We start from the raw sequence: 15,303 nt of genomic DNA, 5'->3' as shown, positions 1-15,303 counted from the left end.
TATGCATCTGGTATAACATTCAAATGGTACAAAAGGTGTACAGTGAAAAGTAAGTCTTCCCTTTTCCTCCTCCCAGTTCCCAGTTTCTCTCCTCAGAGTTAACTTGTAATCAGCTGTTAACTAGTTTCTTATATTACTCTTTCCTTCTTGAAGTACTTTCTCCTCTTGACCTTCGTAACATTATAGCACTGTCCTTGTTCTCCTTCCCACTACCCCCGACCCCCTCTCTTTCTCTTTTCCTGGCTGCTTCTCTGCTTGATCTGTATGTACTGTAGTGACCCAATAAATGGTCCTAGAACACCTCCTTTTTAGTTTTTTTTATTCTCTTGCTTGGTGTAACCAGCACAATTGTTTAAAATATCATCTATGAGTTTAATGCCTTTTAAGAGTAGGCAGCCAGTCCTAATTTCTTTGAATCTCAAACTCAATTTTCAACTGCTTATTTGGCATCTGCAATTGGATGTCCAAGAAATGTTTCAAGCTTACTATGTACAAATCAAAGCAAAGTTAAAGGTAAAAAACTCTTTGATTCCCATTTCACTTCTTACAATCCAAGCCTCTTCTTTTTCCAGCTATCTTCTTAGTAAACGTCACTGTCTTGATTCTTATTTTCTCCATAACCAATCCATAAAGAAAAAAATTTTTTCAACTTCTGAAGTGTTTCATTTCCATTTTTCTCCATTTCCACTCTTAGTGTACCTTCTCTTAGCTTTCTCCTGGGTCACCATGTTAAACTCCTAAATGGTCTCCCTGCTTCTGCTTCTGCCCCTTGCAGTCTCTCTGGCCATCATTTACTTTCCTGTTGATTGGTGCTGACAACTGTGGGCAAGGGAGCTGGGCCAATAATAGGCTATTTCCACAGAGAAGGCCAAGTTTCTTTGGGCATCTTCCATCTTTTAAAGAAATGCAGCTCACCCATACAAAGACATTCCAGAATCCATCTACCTTGTCTTCCACACCAGGATCTTTCAGATTGTTTCTCATATACTTCTAATTTTTGACTCTCTGGTTTCTTGAGCTTCTTTGCTTTGAACCTGTTCCTTCCATGGCTGTTAATGTTGGCTTGGTCTGTTGATTTAGTTTGAATTCTCTTACATGGTTTCTGCCTTGTCAGTTCTTGAGGACCTGACTTCTGGGCCCTTTCTCTGCCCTGTAACTTCTCTTGTTTTCTATTCCACATTGAGGGAAGGGGCTGGACATGCATGTTTTACAGTTGAAGGAAGGAGCCCGGTTTAACTAGAGAAGTCATGTCATCTGATCCTTACTGAAGCCCACAGCAAATAGCAAACAAAATGTGGAGCAGTGTTTATATCCCTGAACTGTCTAGCAAGGAAATGGGCTACTTCCTGAGCATGAGCCCCACCCTCAGGACTCACTCACGGAAAGATTTTTGTGGTGATTTCCAACTTTGGAGGTGGGGCATCTGAAATGCCTTGTTGAGAGTATTTCTGATCCTTAGGGTGTGACACCATAAATGACAGACATGTGCTTTGTATATCAGAGAGGGAAATTTGTGAAGCAACTAGATTGGTTCAGTAGCTCTTTGGAAGAACCCTCTTTTGACACTTAACTTACTTGATGGCTATTATTTCAATTTGATGGCTGTTTTTCTTCAGCACCCTGTGTATGCCAGATCCATGCTAGGCACTGGGGATGTCATTCTGTGTTCCAGGAAGAGGATAGTGAGATCTTCTGGCTATCATCTCTCAAGGCTTCCTTCCAACCTCATGGAACTTGGCAGGGAGTCAGTATCTTGACTAGGTTATTCCATGGCATGAAACTCAATGGAATGTCAGGGCCTGGAAATTTTATTTCAGAACAAGGTTGGGAGGTATGTTCTGGTCAGAATAACCACATAAGTGGGTCATGGCCTTACTTTCTTGGGCCAGCAGAAGACCATTTTTCCAGAAGATTATAGGAAACAAATTAGGAGACCACTCTGTCCCTTAACTGTTAGGTTTTTAGAATTATGTATCTGAAAATGCTGGAGAAGAGGAACCATAACAAATGGGACTGTGTTCACTGGAGTAATGGGGCCCAGTTGGCTGGGGTGGTGTCAGTGCAGTAGAGAAGAATGGGCTAGGTAAATTGTCCAGGACAAGATAAGCTGGGGGAGATGTTGTCCTCCAGTTTCAGAATAAATAGTCTCAGGCTGAGGAGACAGGTGTAACTGTGGGTCTCAAGGGCAGAGAGGTGGGAAGGGGATTCAAGGATGATAAGTTTTGGCTTCAAAAATGTTCGAGCTGCCCCAAGCTGGTATGTTTCACTATTGATTCATTTATTTATTTTTATTTTGTTTATTTATTTTCATGTTGTGCTGAAGACTGAACCCAGTGCCTCACGTGCGAGGCAAGCGCTTTGCTGCTGAGCCACAACCCCAGCCCCTATTGATTCATTTATTAAACAGACATTTATTATGTATTTTGTATACTACATTTGGCCTTATATCTGAAGGAACAAAAACAAAATAAAACAAAGGTTCTTGTATTCAAGTTACAAAAAGTCTGGAGGTTGCCTGAGAGGTGATGAGTAACCCTCACTGGGAGTATCGAAGCAGAAACTAGACAAGGGAAGGAACAAGGTGGGACATAAAAGCAGTGAATGATTCAGATGGTGGTGGTGGTGGTGGTGGGAGTTGGCTAGGAAGGCTTGAGTGAGCTTCCCCTGACCCCCACCCCCAGAGAGCCAGTGTTCTGGTCAGGGAATGGGGTGGTTTGAAATTACAGCATCCTGGGGCTAGATAGGAATGCTCAAGAGAGAGGGTTGGGTTGGGAGAAGCACAAGGGCCTGATTATTGGGTGGGTTTGGGCTTAAGTCCCCAAATCTGTCAGTGCTGAGGATCACAGCAGACTTTGAAGACCCAGGTAGGACAGAGGAGATCAGAAATGACTGCTCAGGCAGGAAGGACCAGAGCTTAGAAAGACCACAGTCAGAGCCCTGGGATCAGGTGGACAGGGGAGGGGGATGGGCAGGGAGGGTTCTCTCTATCTATTTAGCAGATTCCTTAGCTTTGGTTTACTAGCACCCCTGCTGTCTCTCCTGCTCCTGCCACCCTTGCTTCTGTCTCAGGGTCTCCAGGATGAGTGTCAGTATCTCCTTCAACCACAGCTGATTGTCCGGCGTTTGCTGGACGTGGCTGTACTGGTTCCTGGCCGACCCTCAGAGCAAACCCTTTTTCCACACAATCGCTCAGCCCTGTACAAGTAAGTCAGATACTCTCTATACTGGGCCCCCTTTCACTTCCTTGTTGGATCTTAAGCAGATGGCAGGGTTGTTTTGGTTTCTCAGCCACCTGCCTGGTCCTGTTCATCCTCTGGCTAAACTAGATGGCTGGGTGACCCAGAACCCCCAGGGTGGGTTGGATTCCTGCCTCCTCTTTTCTAGCATAGAGGGCAAGACTTGAAAAGGCCACCTATGCTCCTGTGTTTCCTATCCCCTCCCGTTCCCTTCTTCCTCATGTTTCCCTCCTTCTGGTGTCCCTCTCACCTCACTGTCCTTTCTTGCCCCCAACCTCTCCTCTGCCCAGGGTCTTTGTGCCCAGCTTTACTTACAGGGTTTCAGCGCAGCTGGTGTGTGTGGGGGGCCGAGGGGTGTCTGCCTGCCCTCTGACACTGCGCCTACGTCCCAAGGCCCCACCCTTGCACAACTCAAGCTCCGTGGCCTGTGGAGGTGCTTCAGTATGCCAGCTGGAGCTGGCACTGCCCCCCTGGGGGCACTGGGTCTACGTGCGTGTGGAGACATCATACCGGGGCCCTGGCAGGACCATCCGCTTCCAGCTATGTGTGTGGCTACAAGGTCAGAACCCTCACATGTACCCCAGTCACTCAGCCTGTACAAACATCCATGACTGGGAAATGATCTGGATTGCTGCGTTCAGTGACCCTCTGCCATATCTCTACAATCTCCCCCATCCCAACCAGGTTTCTTCACATTCCCTGAAGCCCCCACAATTTGGGCCTCCAAATCATTAATGGCATTGAGATCATTGTTTTGCACCTGACTTGAGATAGCTGATGACTCTTCATTATTTTTCTTGATTTAAACCTCTTTCAATTTCCTGGGGTAGGCAGGAACAGCTAGGACTTCTGGGGATACTATCATTGCCAAAGTCTATGCAATTCAGTGAGATGGTCTGTCATACTTAGTTACCTGTTTCAACAGTGTTTCACTGCCCTTAGGGGAGGGACAGATGACCTTGATTCCTTCAACATGATGTTATATTAGCTGTGTCCACTGGGAAAACCTGGACCCTGTCCTGCAAGCTGGATGCCCTACACTCCCAAGAGATATCATATTTTAGTTCTTACCCCTCATATCCTTTGATAATTCCTGTCTGGCTCAGTTCTGGTTTGTGGTGTGGCTGTAGGGCTGTGAGGGCTACAGGTGTCAGCTCTGGTTTCTTCTGCTTTACAGAGTGCCCACAGCCCAGTCTGTCCCGTGCCCTGGTCCCTGGAGCTGCTATGAACATGCCTCAATCACTGGGCAACCAACCACTTCCTCCAGAGCCACCATCCCTGAGGACTCCTGCAGAGGGGCCTGAGGCCACATCTCCACCTGAGCACTGCTGGCCGGTGCGCCCGACTCTGCGCAATGAGCTGGACACCTTCTCTGTCCACTTCTACATCTTCTTTGGACCCAGTGTGGCTCTTCCACCTGAGCGCCCAGCTGTGTTTGCCCTGAGGCTATTGCCAGTTCTGGACAGTGGAGGTGTCCTCAGCCTAGAGCTCCAGCTCAATGCGGTACTCTTTGTGTAGAATGGAGTGGTTGTCCTGTGGGGGAGTTGAAGGGGGAAGGTGTCAGCAGTGTGGAGGGCCTTGCTTCCTCCAAAAAGCCAGTCTAGACTGCTTCCACCTAAGCTATTGAATGGGTCACTTCCACCTATCCAACAAGACCATGCTCCCATTTTAAGAGAACTTGTCTCAGTCCAGTTTTGGTCAGAAAGCATGCTCTGCATATTGACCATGCTGAGAACAGGCTGGGTCAGCCAGGGCAACTCAGAGTGGTCTGAGTTTCCATTTTTGTAGGCTGACTGCCTATGCAGAGGGCCTCTCCAGTGGTAATTGTTCATTTTTTCTTGCATATCTTCCGTAAAGAGGGGCTCAGGCAGTCCTTGTTTGGGTAGCTCCTTTTGCCAGTGATGTTTCTAACATTCCGTCAAAGTCTGCCTGCAAGATTTTTTTTTTTATCTTTGTCTTGCCCAGAAGTCATAGCTAGTAAATCTATCCCTGTCCTTTTAAAAAAATTAATAGACGTGCTAGGCACAATGGCACATGCCTGCAATCCCAGAGGCTTGGGAGGCTGAGGCAGGAGAATCTTGAGTTCAAAGCTAGCCTCAGCAAAAGCAAGGTGCGAAGCAACTCAGTGATACCCTGTCTCTAAATAAAATACAAAATAGGGCTAGGGATATGGCTCAGTGGTTGAGCGCCCCTGAGTTCAGTCCCTGGCATCAAAATAAATAAATAAAATTAAATTAATAAACTACTTTTTTAGTGCAGTTTTAGTTTATAGAGTGAGCAGAAAGTACTCAGTTCAATGCCCTTGTCTGTCTGCACAGTGTTCCCTGTTACTGACATCTGATCTTGGTGAGGTGTGTTCACTATATCCCTATTGTATTTGAACAGCCCTCTGATGTTTCCCTTTAGATTCCCCAAAGTTGAAACAACCTTGGTGCCTTGGGCCCCTAGTATTCAGATCTCTCTTTATCTGCCACTTCTTCTCTGGTCATACTTCTACTGGTCATCCTGTCTCTGAAATAAATGATCTGAGGTAGTCTGACCAAAGTGGCAGGCAAACCTTGCCTTAGATTAAGTGAGGTCCAGTGAGGTCTGGAAGGGTGGCTGGTGTAGGAGTCTGGTGGGAGGTGGTGGACCCACCTGAAGAATCTGACAACCTCATCTCAATACCTGTTCCTACAGAGCTCTGTGCGCCAAGAAAATGTGACAGTGTTCGGATGCCTGACTCATGAGGTGCCTCTGAGCCTGGGGGATGCTGCAGTGACCTGTTCCAAAGGTGGGGTGAGGAGTAGGAGGGAGAGGAGGCTGATGTCTGGGCTTGGTGGGAGATGGTGTGGAGGAAGGACAGGGTCTCTGGGCAGTGGGTATAGGTGGGTAGAAGTCTCCTGGATCCTGACTCCAGGCTGACTGCTCCTCCTCCCTGTCTCTCATGCTTCTTCCTTCTTTCCTCTCCCTTCCCTCTTCAGAGTCCCTGGCTGGCTTCCTCCTCTCAGTCAGTGCCACCTCCAGAGTGGCCAGGCTACGTATCCCATTTCCACAGACAGGGACCTGGTTCCTGACTCTCCGCTCCTTGTGTGGTGTAGGGTCTCGGTGAGCAGTGCAACGTGGATGGGGGTGGAGTGGGGAAGACTCCGGCTCCAGGTAACAGTCATTGTGTGTACAGGTTTGTGCGGTGTCACAACGCAACTGCTGAAGTGCGGCTGCGCACTTTCCTGTCCCCGTGTGTGGATGATTGTGGACCCTACGGCCAGTGCAAGCTGTTGCGTACACACAATTACCTATATGCAGCCTGCGAGTGCAAGGCTGGTGAGCATGCTGGCAAGGGAGTGGGCATGCTGGCCTTCCTGACCCTGGGAGGTGGCTTGGAGTGGGGAAATGCTTTGCCCCAACATGGGCTTAGGACTCTGGGGGCCAGCAGAAGTATCTGCTGAACTTGTGGCTACCTCCTGTTTTCTACCCTGTGCCCTCCCTACCTACAGGGTGGCGGGGCTGGGGCTGTACTGACAGTGCCGATGCACTCACCTATGGATTCCAGCTGCTGTCCACGCTCCTACTCTGCCTGAGCAACCTCATGTTTTTGCCACCTGTGGTCCTGGCCATTCGGAGCCGGTATGTGCTAGAAGCTGCCGTCTACACCTTCACCATGTTCTTCTCAACGGTATGTGATGCATCTGTCTCTTTACCATGTTCTTGTCCATAGTGATACATGAGGGTCTGCATTTCCATCATGTTCTCTACAGGCTGGGGGATGCATACCTTTAGGATGGCTTTTATAGTAGTATTCCAACCTCCCATGGCATGCATTGAAAGTGATAGTTTTGGTAAAGATCTTGGGGTAAAAATGAACAAAGTTGTTTGTTTGCAACTGAATACAACAGGGTGAGACTCTAGCTGCCCCATACTCTGTCCTTCTGGAGGGCCAAGGACAACTCTATTTAGCACACTGACCAGGAGACAATACAGAAGTATGTCTATACCTTCACTCTGATCTCTTCTGGGTGGGGACAGGAAATCTATGCTTTTACCCATATCTCTGCATTGAGTCTTCACCATCATGTTCTTTCTTTCTTTTTTTAAAAAAATTTTTAGTTGTAGAGGGAAACAATATCTTTATTTTTTATTTATTTATTTTTATGTGATGCTGAGGATTGTACCCAGGGTTGTATGGTGTGAGGCAAGTGCTCTACCACTGAGCCACAACCCCAGCCCCTCATGTTCTTTCTTGATATGAGCTCTAGCTCCTTTGTGCTCATGTTCTCAATCATCCTGGGGGAATTTCTATTATCTTTAGCATGTTCATCTGTAGGACATGAAGATGTGTCTCCCATTCAGTCACCATGGGCTTCTTGACTTCTCATAGGAACTTTTGGAAGGCAGAGGAGATCTCTTTATTGGACAATGGGTAGGAAAGCCTGGGTCTCAGATACTTGGTCCTGAGATATCGCGGGATATGGCAATGTGATCTAAAATCCCAGCTCAAAGGAGTGCATTTTGATACAGATTTGTAGAATTTTGTTGTTGTTGTTTTGAGATGGGGTCTCACAATGTTACCCAGGCTTGTCTGGAACTCCTGAGCTCAAGTGATCCTCCCACCTCAGCCTTTTGAGTAGTGAAGGGCTACAGATGTATGCCACCATACCTAGAAAGATTTGTAGTTTGGAGTCCCTCCATTCTCAATAATGAAATCTCCATGATTCCTCCCCTGAATTTTTCTACTTCTCTTAACCATAAAAGTTCATATCACAAACAAAAATTTCAGGTACTATTAGGGAATGTAGAGAAGTGAATCTACTAATGTGATTTTCCCCCAAGGAGACTTTCTGCCCCATCAAGATTCTACATCTAGAGATCTTGTCATCTCATCTGTTCTTGGCATCTTGTGACATAGAGTGCCTGGGTCTCAGATACTTGGTCCTGAGTATGAGTACTGCAGGAATCTTAGAGGGATTCAGACTATCCTCATGTCTTGGCAACAAGGGTACCACAGAAACCATTGGTGCCTCCCTGGTGTCCAGCATTACTAGATCAGACGTATGTCCACATTACAAAAACCTACTTGTCATCTGGGAGAAAGTAAAGGTCCAATGTGCTGAAACTGAGGGTCCTACCACCTGACCCCCAATGCTGGTCCCTGGTTGAGGAAGCATGGGCTACAACCATGCTGCACAGACAGACCTTGACCCTTTAAACTGCATGAAAAGAACATGACCCAGTTTTTCTTGGTTGGGTCCCTTTTCAGGCCTGCTCTGATAGTGACTCACTCTATTTTTATATTAGACACTGTCTCCCTTTCTCATTACCAGATGCCCTCCATACTGTTGCTCACCAAATCCTGTAGCAACAGCTGTTCCACCAGCCCACTCTTGGCTTCATGCAGGTGGAATGTGATTCACAACTGGTATGAGTGCTTCAGTGTGTCAGGAGCGTGGAGTGTGTGGGGAGAGCATATTCAGTCCCCTGGACTTGGCACAAGTATCCTGGGCATTGGCTCCAGAGTGTTCTAAGCTGGCTGACCTTTCCTTTTCTGGATTCAATGACATGTTGACTTGAGAACAAAAGACCTTCTTTTCCCGAGTAGGAGTGCTGAGAGAGAGAGCTCCCACTTTCTCAAACCAGGCAAGAAGCAAGAGAGTAAGGAAGAACTTCTGGCTTTAGGTGTTGGCTGGAGTCTTTCTCTGACTCCTATTCTTTTATTACATGGGCCAAAATGAGAGGTCCTGGTCATCCATTTTCCAGGGAAGGTTCCCTATAGTCTCTCCTTTCCCATTCTTTCAGGAGTCTAGACTTGTTTCATTCTGCAGCTGTGTTTATTTGAGGAGGCATTGGTCATGTTGCAGTTGACAGTACCAGGGCAGTAGATGACAATCAGGTTCCTTGTCTTAAAATCTAGGATACTATACTCCTGGGATTGTTACATGGGTTCCTAACCAGGACACAGAAGCAGAGAGCAGGTTTATAATTCAAAAGTTTACAGATATGAAATATGGGGGGAAAAACAGGCCACAGATTGCTGTTGATTTTGTATGTAGCCAAACAGTTCAGATAATAACAGCAAAAAGACCTATATGTACTGAATATGTGTTGTGTCACACTCTGCTAATTTAATCCTTACAGTAGAACTATATAATAGGTAGGTCTTTTTATTCTTTTTTAATTTTAACTTTTTGTAGATGAAGGAAAGTTTTATACTTTGTCTGAGAGAAGGTGAATGGTAGAGCCTAGATTCTCATTCAGCCTGACTCCAGGTCCCTTACGAATAATCACTGAGATATATTGCTCTTCTGATATCCTGGACAGTGAAGTTATTCATAAATTTCTAATCTGACTTCTGTTCTTCTGATATCCTGGCATATATAAACTCATGACCTTAGATTAGTAGTTCTCCCCACATTCTTGTGATAGTTTTTTTTAAATTTGTAATTGTAGATGGATAGAATGCCTTTATTTTATTTGTTTATTTATTTTTTTATATGGTGCTGAGGATAGAACCCAGTGCCTCAGGCATGCTAAGCAAGTACTCTGCCACTAAGCTACAGCCCCAGTGTGATAATTTTTTAAAATTTTTTTTTCAGTGCTGGGGATTGAACCCAGGACTTCATACATGCTAGGCGAGTACTGTATCACTGCACCACATCCCTAGCCCTTCTCCAGTTCTTAAATGATATACCAAACCAAACCAGGAAGAACACTGCAGTTGTGCAATGCTCACCCCTTCGGTGCAAGCCACAGATCCTTCACAGTGCTACTTATAATCAGATCCCAAAAGGCCCAGTTAGAGCCCACATCGTGGGCTGTGCAGCCTTCCTTGCTGATTGCTGACATCCTGGCAGCAAGCCCACCCTCTCATTACCTCTTCAGTTCCTTGACCTGCCACATGTAATTCTCATTGGCCCTTAGCAAAATCCCAAAAGTGTTTCCAAGAGAAAATGAATTTAGGAAACAAAAAAATGAGAGTGACAGTTAAGTTACAGTATATGCTTAGTGTAAGTATCCCAATGTGTGCATGGTATGTATGATACCTGAGTACCCTGTTTTGGAGCATTAGATGAACTATACTATAAAAATGTTAAATTGTATAGAAAAAAGAATTTAGGATAATTTTCCCAAATTTACTTCAGATAGAATATTATGTTAAATAAAATAAGTTTGACTTATAAGATCAAGGGTTGATTTGGACACTAGAGAGAACAAAGGAAAGAAGGTGGGATGGGGGCACGAAACTCTTGAAAATAGATGGGAGACCAGTATAAAAGGGGGAGAGGAGTGAAAGAGGAATTAGATTGACCAAATTATGTTATGTGCATGTATAAATATGTCACAGTGAATCCCACTATTATGTATAACTGTACCAATTAAGAAATAAAACATACAAATATCCTCATATATAGTATCCAAATCTGAGAAAGTCGATTAATTTGGATTAGAATTATTTTAATAGAATCCAGTTTGTAATGGAAAATTTTAAATTCCTGTTTTTCTGTGTCATTTCTACCACTTTTTATTGCTGTTGACAAAAAATACCAATCTAAAAATAAACCCACACATTTCAATGGAACAATTCCCTCACATGGCAATTTAATTTAACTCTACTCCTGTGGATTTTCCACAACCTGAAACAATCACTATGACTTTTTATTGTATTAGGAGAATTCTATTCACAGAATATCAGTGAGATGATTTCTCTAAAACATCTCTACTCCAGAGACAATATATGCATTCCCCTGAGTCTTTTTTTTCAGTGCATAGAAATTCCTAGAGAAAGTCACTATTTAGTTAATTCAACACTGCTGATCTGTATCTTCCTTTATTTTTGATCAAATGATTCATTACAAGTTCTTCTTCCAGACACTCTGGGACATTCCTTTGTATATACTTGAAAGTCATGTATATGAAGCAAATGCTTAGTTAAGCCTGAAATATAAAAAGATGTTTAAAAAAAACACTAAAATGTGAAATAGTTTGGGTAATTTGGTGGCTGTAGTGCTTACAATCTGGTCTTAGAAGTGGAGAATAATCAGTTTTTTATAGCTAAAATAGAAAAAGATAAAAATGTTGATTTGTTTAAGAACAAAATCAATCAACAATTAATCAGCATGTGTAAGAGAAAAATCTGAAAAATAAACAAATCTCAGGCATAGTCAAACATTAATTCTCCTCAGTGTATGACAGGTGAATACTGTCCCTTCCCCATATTGTTCCCTGTGGTGTGAAGCAGCATGTTGTTCTCCGTGGCCTTGATGACTGCCTTTTTGCCTACTGTGTGCTCCCCTTGGCACTGGTTGGGAAGGGATGAAGAAAGCCAGTGTGTGCAAATCCTGAAAGTGAAGCCCATTTCATAATCTGATCAATCTATCAGGAGAAACTGGAACATTTAAGGGAATTGGCGGGTCTAGGCTTTCAAAGAGGCCAGAGCTAGACCCAAAGCATGGGCCAGGGATGGCGATTATTGATGGAACCTATGATGAGCATGAGGAGAGAGGGAAGGGATTGACCTCATCTTGAGAGATGTGTGCTCCCCTATTCCTGGCCTGGCACGCTTCACAGCATATTCCAGAAGTGGAAAGATTTAGAAGGCGAGGACCAAGGTCAAAACTTCCAGATGCTTATGGCTTATGAGGCAGACCTGGCCTCCTTACCACATTCTTCTCAGGAGTGGGGAGTTGGGCATTTCCTGGTTCTTCTCACCTGTGGCCTCTCACCTTCTGCTTCTCTGACAGCAGTATACCACCCCTGTGTGGCCTCTTTCTCTAGTTTTGTAGACCTAGCCTAGATCTTGGCCCCAAGTTCCTTTAACAACTGTCATTTCTTCCTCCAGTTCTATCATGCCTGTGACCAGCCAGGCATTGTGGTTTTCTGCATCATGGACTACGATGTGCTACAGTTCTGTGATTTCCTGGGCTCCCTAATGTCTGTGTGGGTCACTGTCATTGCCATGGCTCGGTTACAGCCCGTGGTAAAGCAGGTCAGTCTGGATTGGGCCCTGGGGGACAACCATAGCCAAAATCTACTTGAAACCCACTCCTGCCTTCTCCCTGGGGGATTTTCCAAGTACCTCTGTCCATTCTGGCCCAGTCCCTAGAGTGCTGTCAGTTGGCATTAGCCCAGCCCTGGAGTCCTCTTTCCTTAGGTGCTGTATTTACTGGGGGCTATGCTGCTGTCCATGGCTCTGCAGCTTGACCGACATGGACTCTGGAACCTGCTTGGACCCAGTCTCTTCGCTCTGGGAATCTTGGCCACAGCCTGGGTAAGGGCTGGGAGGGCTGTGTGTGCTGGGAGGCAAGGGAGGAAGACTTGGATGTAGGGCCCTGGCCATCTGCTCTCAGTTTAAGGTGGGCATGGATTCTTGTTACCACCTGCTGTTCATAGTGTACACTGTAGTCTTGGTAGGTGCCTTTAGGTCACAGCTAGGGCTCATGGGAAGCCTGAGCATGACTGGCTTTGGCTTGGGTCCCAGGGCCTTACATTTCTGAGCCCCCATTTCTCTGCCTCCCCTAGACAGTACGCAGCGTCCGCCGCCGGCACTGCTACCCACCCACGTGGCGCCGCTGGCTTTTCTACTTGTGCCCAGGCAGCCTTATTGCAGGCAGTGCTGTCCTCCTGTACGCTTTTGTGGAGACCCGGGACAACTACTTCTACATTCATAGCATTTGGCATATGCTTATCGCTGGCAGCGTGGGTTTCTTACTGCCTCCTCGTGCCAAGACTGACCACCGGGTCCCGTCTGGAGCCCGAGCCAGGGGCTGTGGATACCAACTGTGCATCAATGAGCAGGAGGAGCTGGGCCTTGTGGGCTCCGGAGGGACCACTGTCAGCAGCATCTGTGCCAGCTGAGTGGGGCTTTGGGCCAGGCCCCTGGGGTTATGAATCCTTCCTAGGGATTTTCCTGGGAATGTGGAACCCTCCTGGTACCAAGAGATGGTTGTATTTCTTGAGGACATGGAGCATTTCTCAAGGACATCAAACTCTTCCAGGGACCTGGAGCCCTTCCAAGGACATGGGGAACTTCCTGAGGGCTTGGAGTTCTTCTGCAACCATGAAGTCCTTCTTAAGGACTGGAGCTATGCAGGGCAAAGAGCCCCCTCAGGACCAAGGAGTCCCTCCTAGGGGCATAGAGCCCCTAGGATATGGAGCCCTCCTATATAGACATATAAAATTACTTCCTAGGGAGACACTGCTCTGTTAGGAAGGTGGCATTGTTCCAGAGGAAATGGAGTCCATCTTGGGGAAACTGAATCTTAAGATTTTCCCAGAGACTCAGCAACTCTGGCCTCAGACTTCCTTCCCAGAAGCAGCATCTGGGCCTGTGCTGTGCTGGAAAGGGAGGATTGTAGGACAGACATAACTGGAACTGGGGCTGGGTGGCTGGCGTCCTGAATTGATGCAGGTGGGATCTGGAGTGTCTCCAATGAAGTATGTGCTGGTTCTGTGCTGCCTTTTTCCCCTGGGCTCAGGGAGTGGGGAGAAGAGGAGGAGAGGGTCCCTGAGGTAATAGAAGGGGTGATAGGACCCCAGCCTACAGGAGCTGCTGGGAGCCTACTGTATGAGGCTTCTGCCCTATCATGTACACTCCTGCATCCCTCTCATCTGGTCCCTGTGTTCATTTCTAAACAGTTCCTGGTGCCTACTTTTCAATTCCTGTGGGACCTAGATTATAGTAATTGAGAGGGGTGTGTGTGGGTGTGTGTGTGTGTGTGGTCACATATAAGCATGCATGTGTTTGTGTATGCTGAGATGCTTAAATCAATGAGACAGACCTCCTTCATGATAAGCCCACACTCATAGGAAGGAAGCTGAGGTGCCAGGAAATTAAGTGACAGGTACAAAGTTCAGCTGTGCAAGAAATATCACAAGAATGTCACTTCTATTTTGAGCCTCCATTTTTTTCTGAGTACCAGAAACAATCTTTTGTTAATTGGGATTTAATAATTTCCATCAGGGTCATAGCTGAGTTCTGAGGGTTTTACAAAGTGCCAAGATATTGATGTTGAAAGGAGCATTCTCTCAGGCCTCCAGAGAGAATGGCCTCACCCATCCACTGAGACTTCCATCATCCCATTTGGTTCCCAGTTAGCATTCCAGATAAGTCATCTGGATGAGAGAGAGATCTTGTTCCTATGTATATAACTCTTCTGGTTTGAAGGTCTGTACCACATGCAAAGACCTACAAGATTGTCTAAGGCCTTTGCTATGTGGACACTATGAAGCCATTTCTACTGTGGGGTCCTGTTCTGAGTTTTACTTGACAAACAAGGCATAAGTTGCTCTTTTAAATCCTGCAGACCCACCCAGGGGCTTGGCTCAGGGCCCCTCCCTTTGGGATCTTTTTGTGGCAGTGATATCACTTCATTTCCTCTTCCTTTCTCTTCCTCCATTTGTTAATCTTAAGGAGAGGATGGGGGAAGCCTTATTGTTACTTGTCATGTTTTCTCCCAAATCTTTTATCTGTGCCTTAAGTTTTTTTCTGTTCCCTTTAGGGACTAAGCTTTTGATCCTCAAATGCCAGGAAAATCTCCCTTTATCCTCTCCTCCTACAATTGCATCTCTTCCTTGGAGTTACTTAGTAGAGAATGATGTGGCCAAATGAATTGTGAGAATGAAGATATATGACCTTGGTGTCTGTTTTTACATCAGAAATTTTATTTTATTTCAACACTCATTTGGATAGAGCCATGTTACTAGGATGCTTGAACCCAATTAGCTGGGATTCAGGATAGAGTTAGTGGAATCCAGAAGACACTGGAATAGGCAACTGAGCTAGGACACACCTCACTCTGCTAGGATGGGTTGGAAGGGGCTTCTGGAAATGAGGGGCTTGAATGAGGATTAAATGAATTTCTATAATGCCAAGATGTTGGGAGAGTGTTCTCTGAGGTCGCCAAGTCCATGTTATATCCCTTCCACGAGATTCCTATCATTCCATCTGGTTCCCTTTCAGTAAAAAACTTAGAACAAAGCATATTCCCTAGGCTAGTGTGTGACGTGTATCCAATATATGCTAGTCAAAGACCGTGGAGTATTGGGATGTGGGGGGAGACTGAGGGTGAGAAACAAGCAAGAAGGAAAGATATTT

General features: G+C 45.8%; 1 protein-coding gene across 13 annotated transcripts in view; it reads left to right on the top strand.

Moving 5' to 3' along the window:
- The window catches only part of TMEM8B (transmembrane protein 8B), a 36,458-nt gene extending 21,451 nt beyond the window's left edge, over positions 1–15,007 (top strand). For 9 of the 13 annotated variants that reach the window (XM_081279578.1, XM_081279579.1, XM_081279584.1 and 6 more), the window contains 10 exons: positions 3,070–3,203; positions 3,527–3,795; positions 4,414–4,739; positions 5,916–6,009; positions 6,200–6,323; positions 6,397–6,539; positions 6,713–6,891; positions 12,049–12,195; positions 12,361–12,477; positions 12,729–13,200. In XM_081279578.1, coding sequence (XP_081135704.1) covers positions 3,070–3,203; positions 3,527–3,795; positions 4,414–4,739; positions 5,916–6,009; positions 6,200–6,323; positions 6,397–6,539; positions 6,713–6,891; positions 12,049–12,195; positions 12,361–12,477; positions 12,729–13,064 — 1,869 coding nt within the window. In that variant the 3' untranslated portion in view covers positions 13,065–13,200. Of the gene's footprint in view, positions 1–132; positions 1,832–3,069; positions 3,204–3,526; positions 3,796–4,413; positions 4,740–5,915; positions 6,010–6,199; positions 6,324–6,396; positions 6,540–6,712; positions 6,892–12,048; positions 12,196–12,360; positions 12,478–12,728 lie in introns of those variants that run through there. The other 4 variants (XM_081279580.1, XM_081279577.1, XM_081279576.1 and 1 more) reach the window with 4 other exon arrangements.
- The last annotated feature ends 296 nt before the right edge of the window (positions 15,008–15,303 follow it).

The sequence above is a fragment of the Spermophilus citellus genome, assembly GCF_964194105.1.
Source record: "Spermophilus citellus genome assembly, chromosome: 2".
In the NCBI taxonomy this organism is placed as follows: Eukaryota; Metazoa; Chordata; class Mammalia; order Rodentia; family Sciuridae; genus Spermophilus; species Spermophilus citellus.
This window is presented reverse-complemented; position numbering and strand designations above follow the sequence as displayed.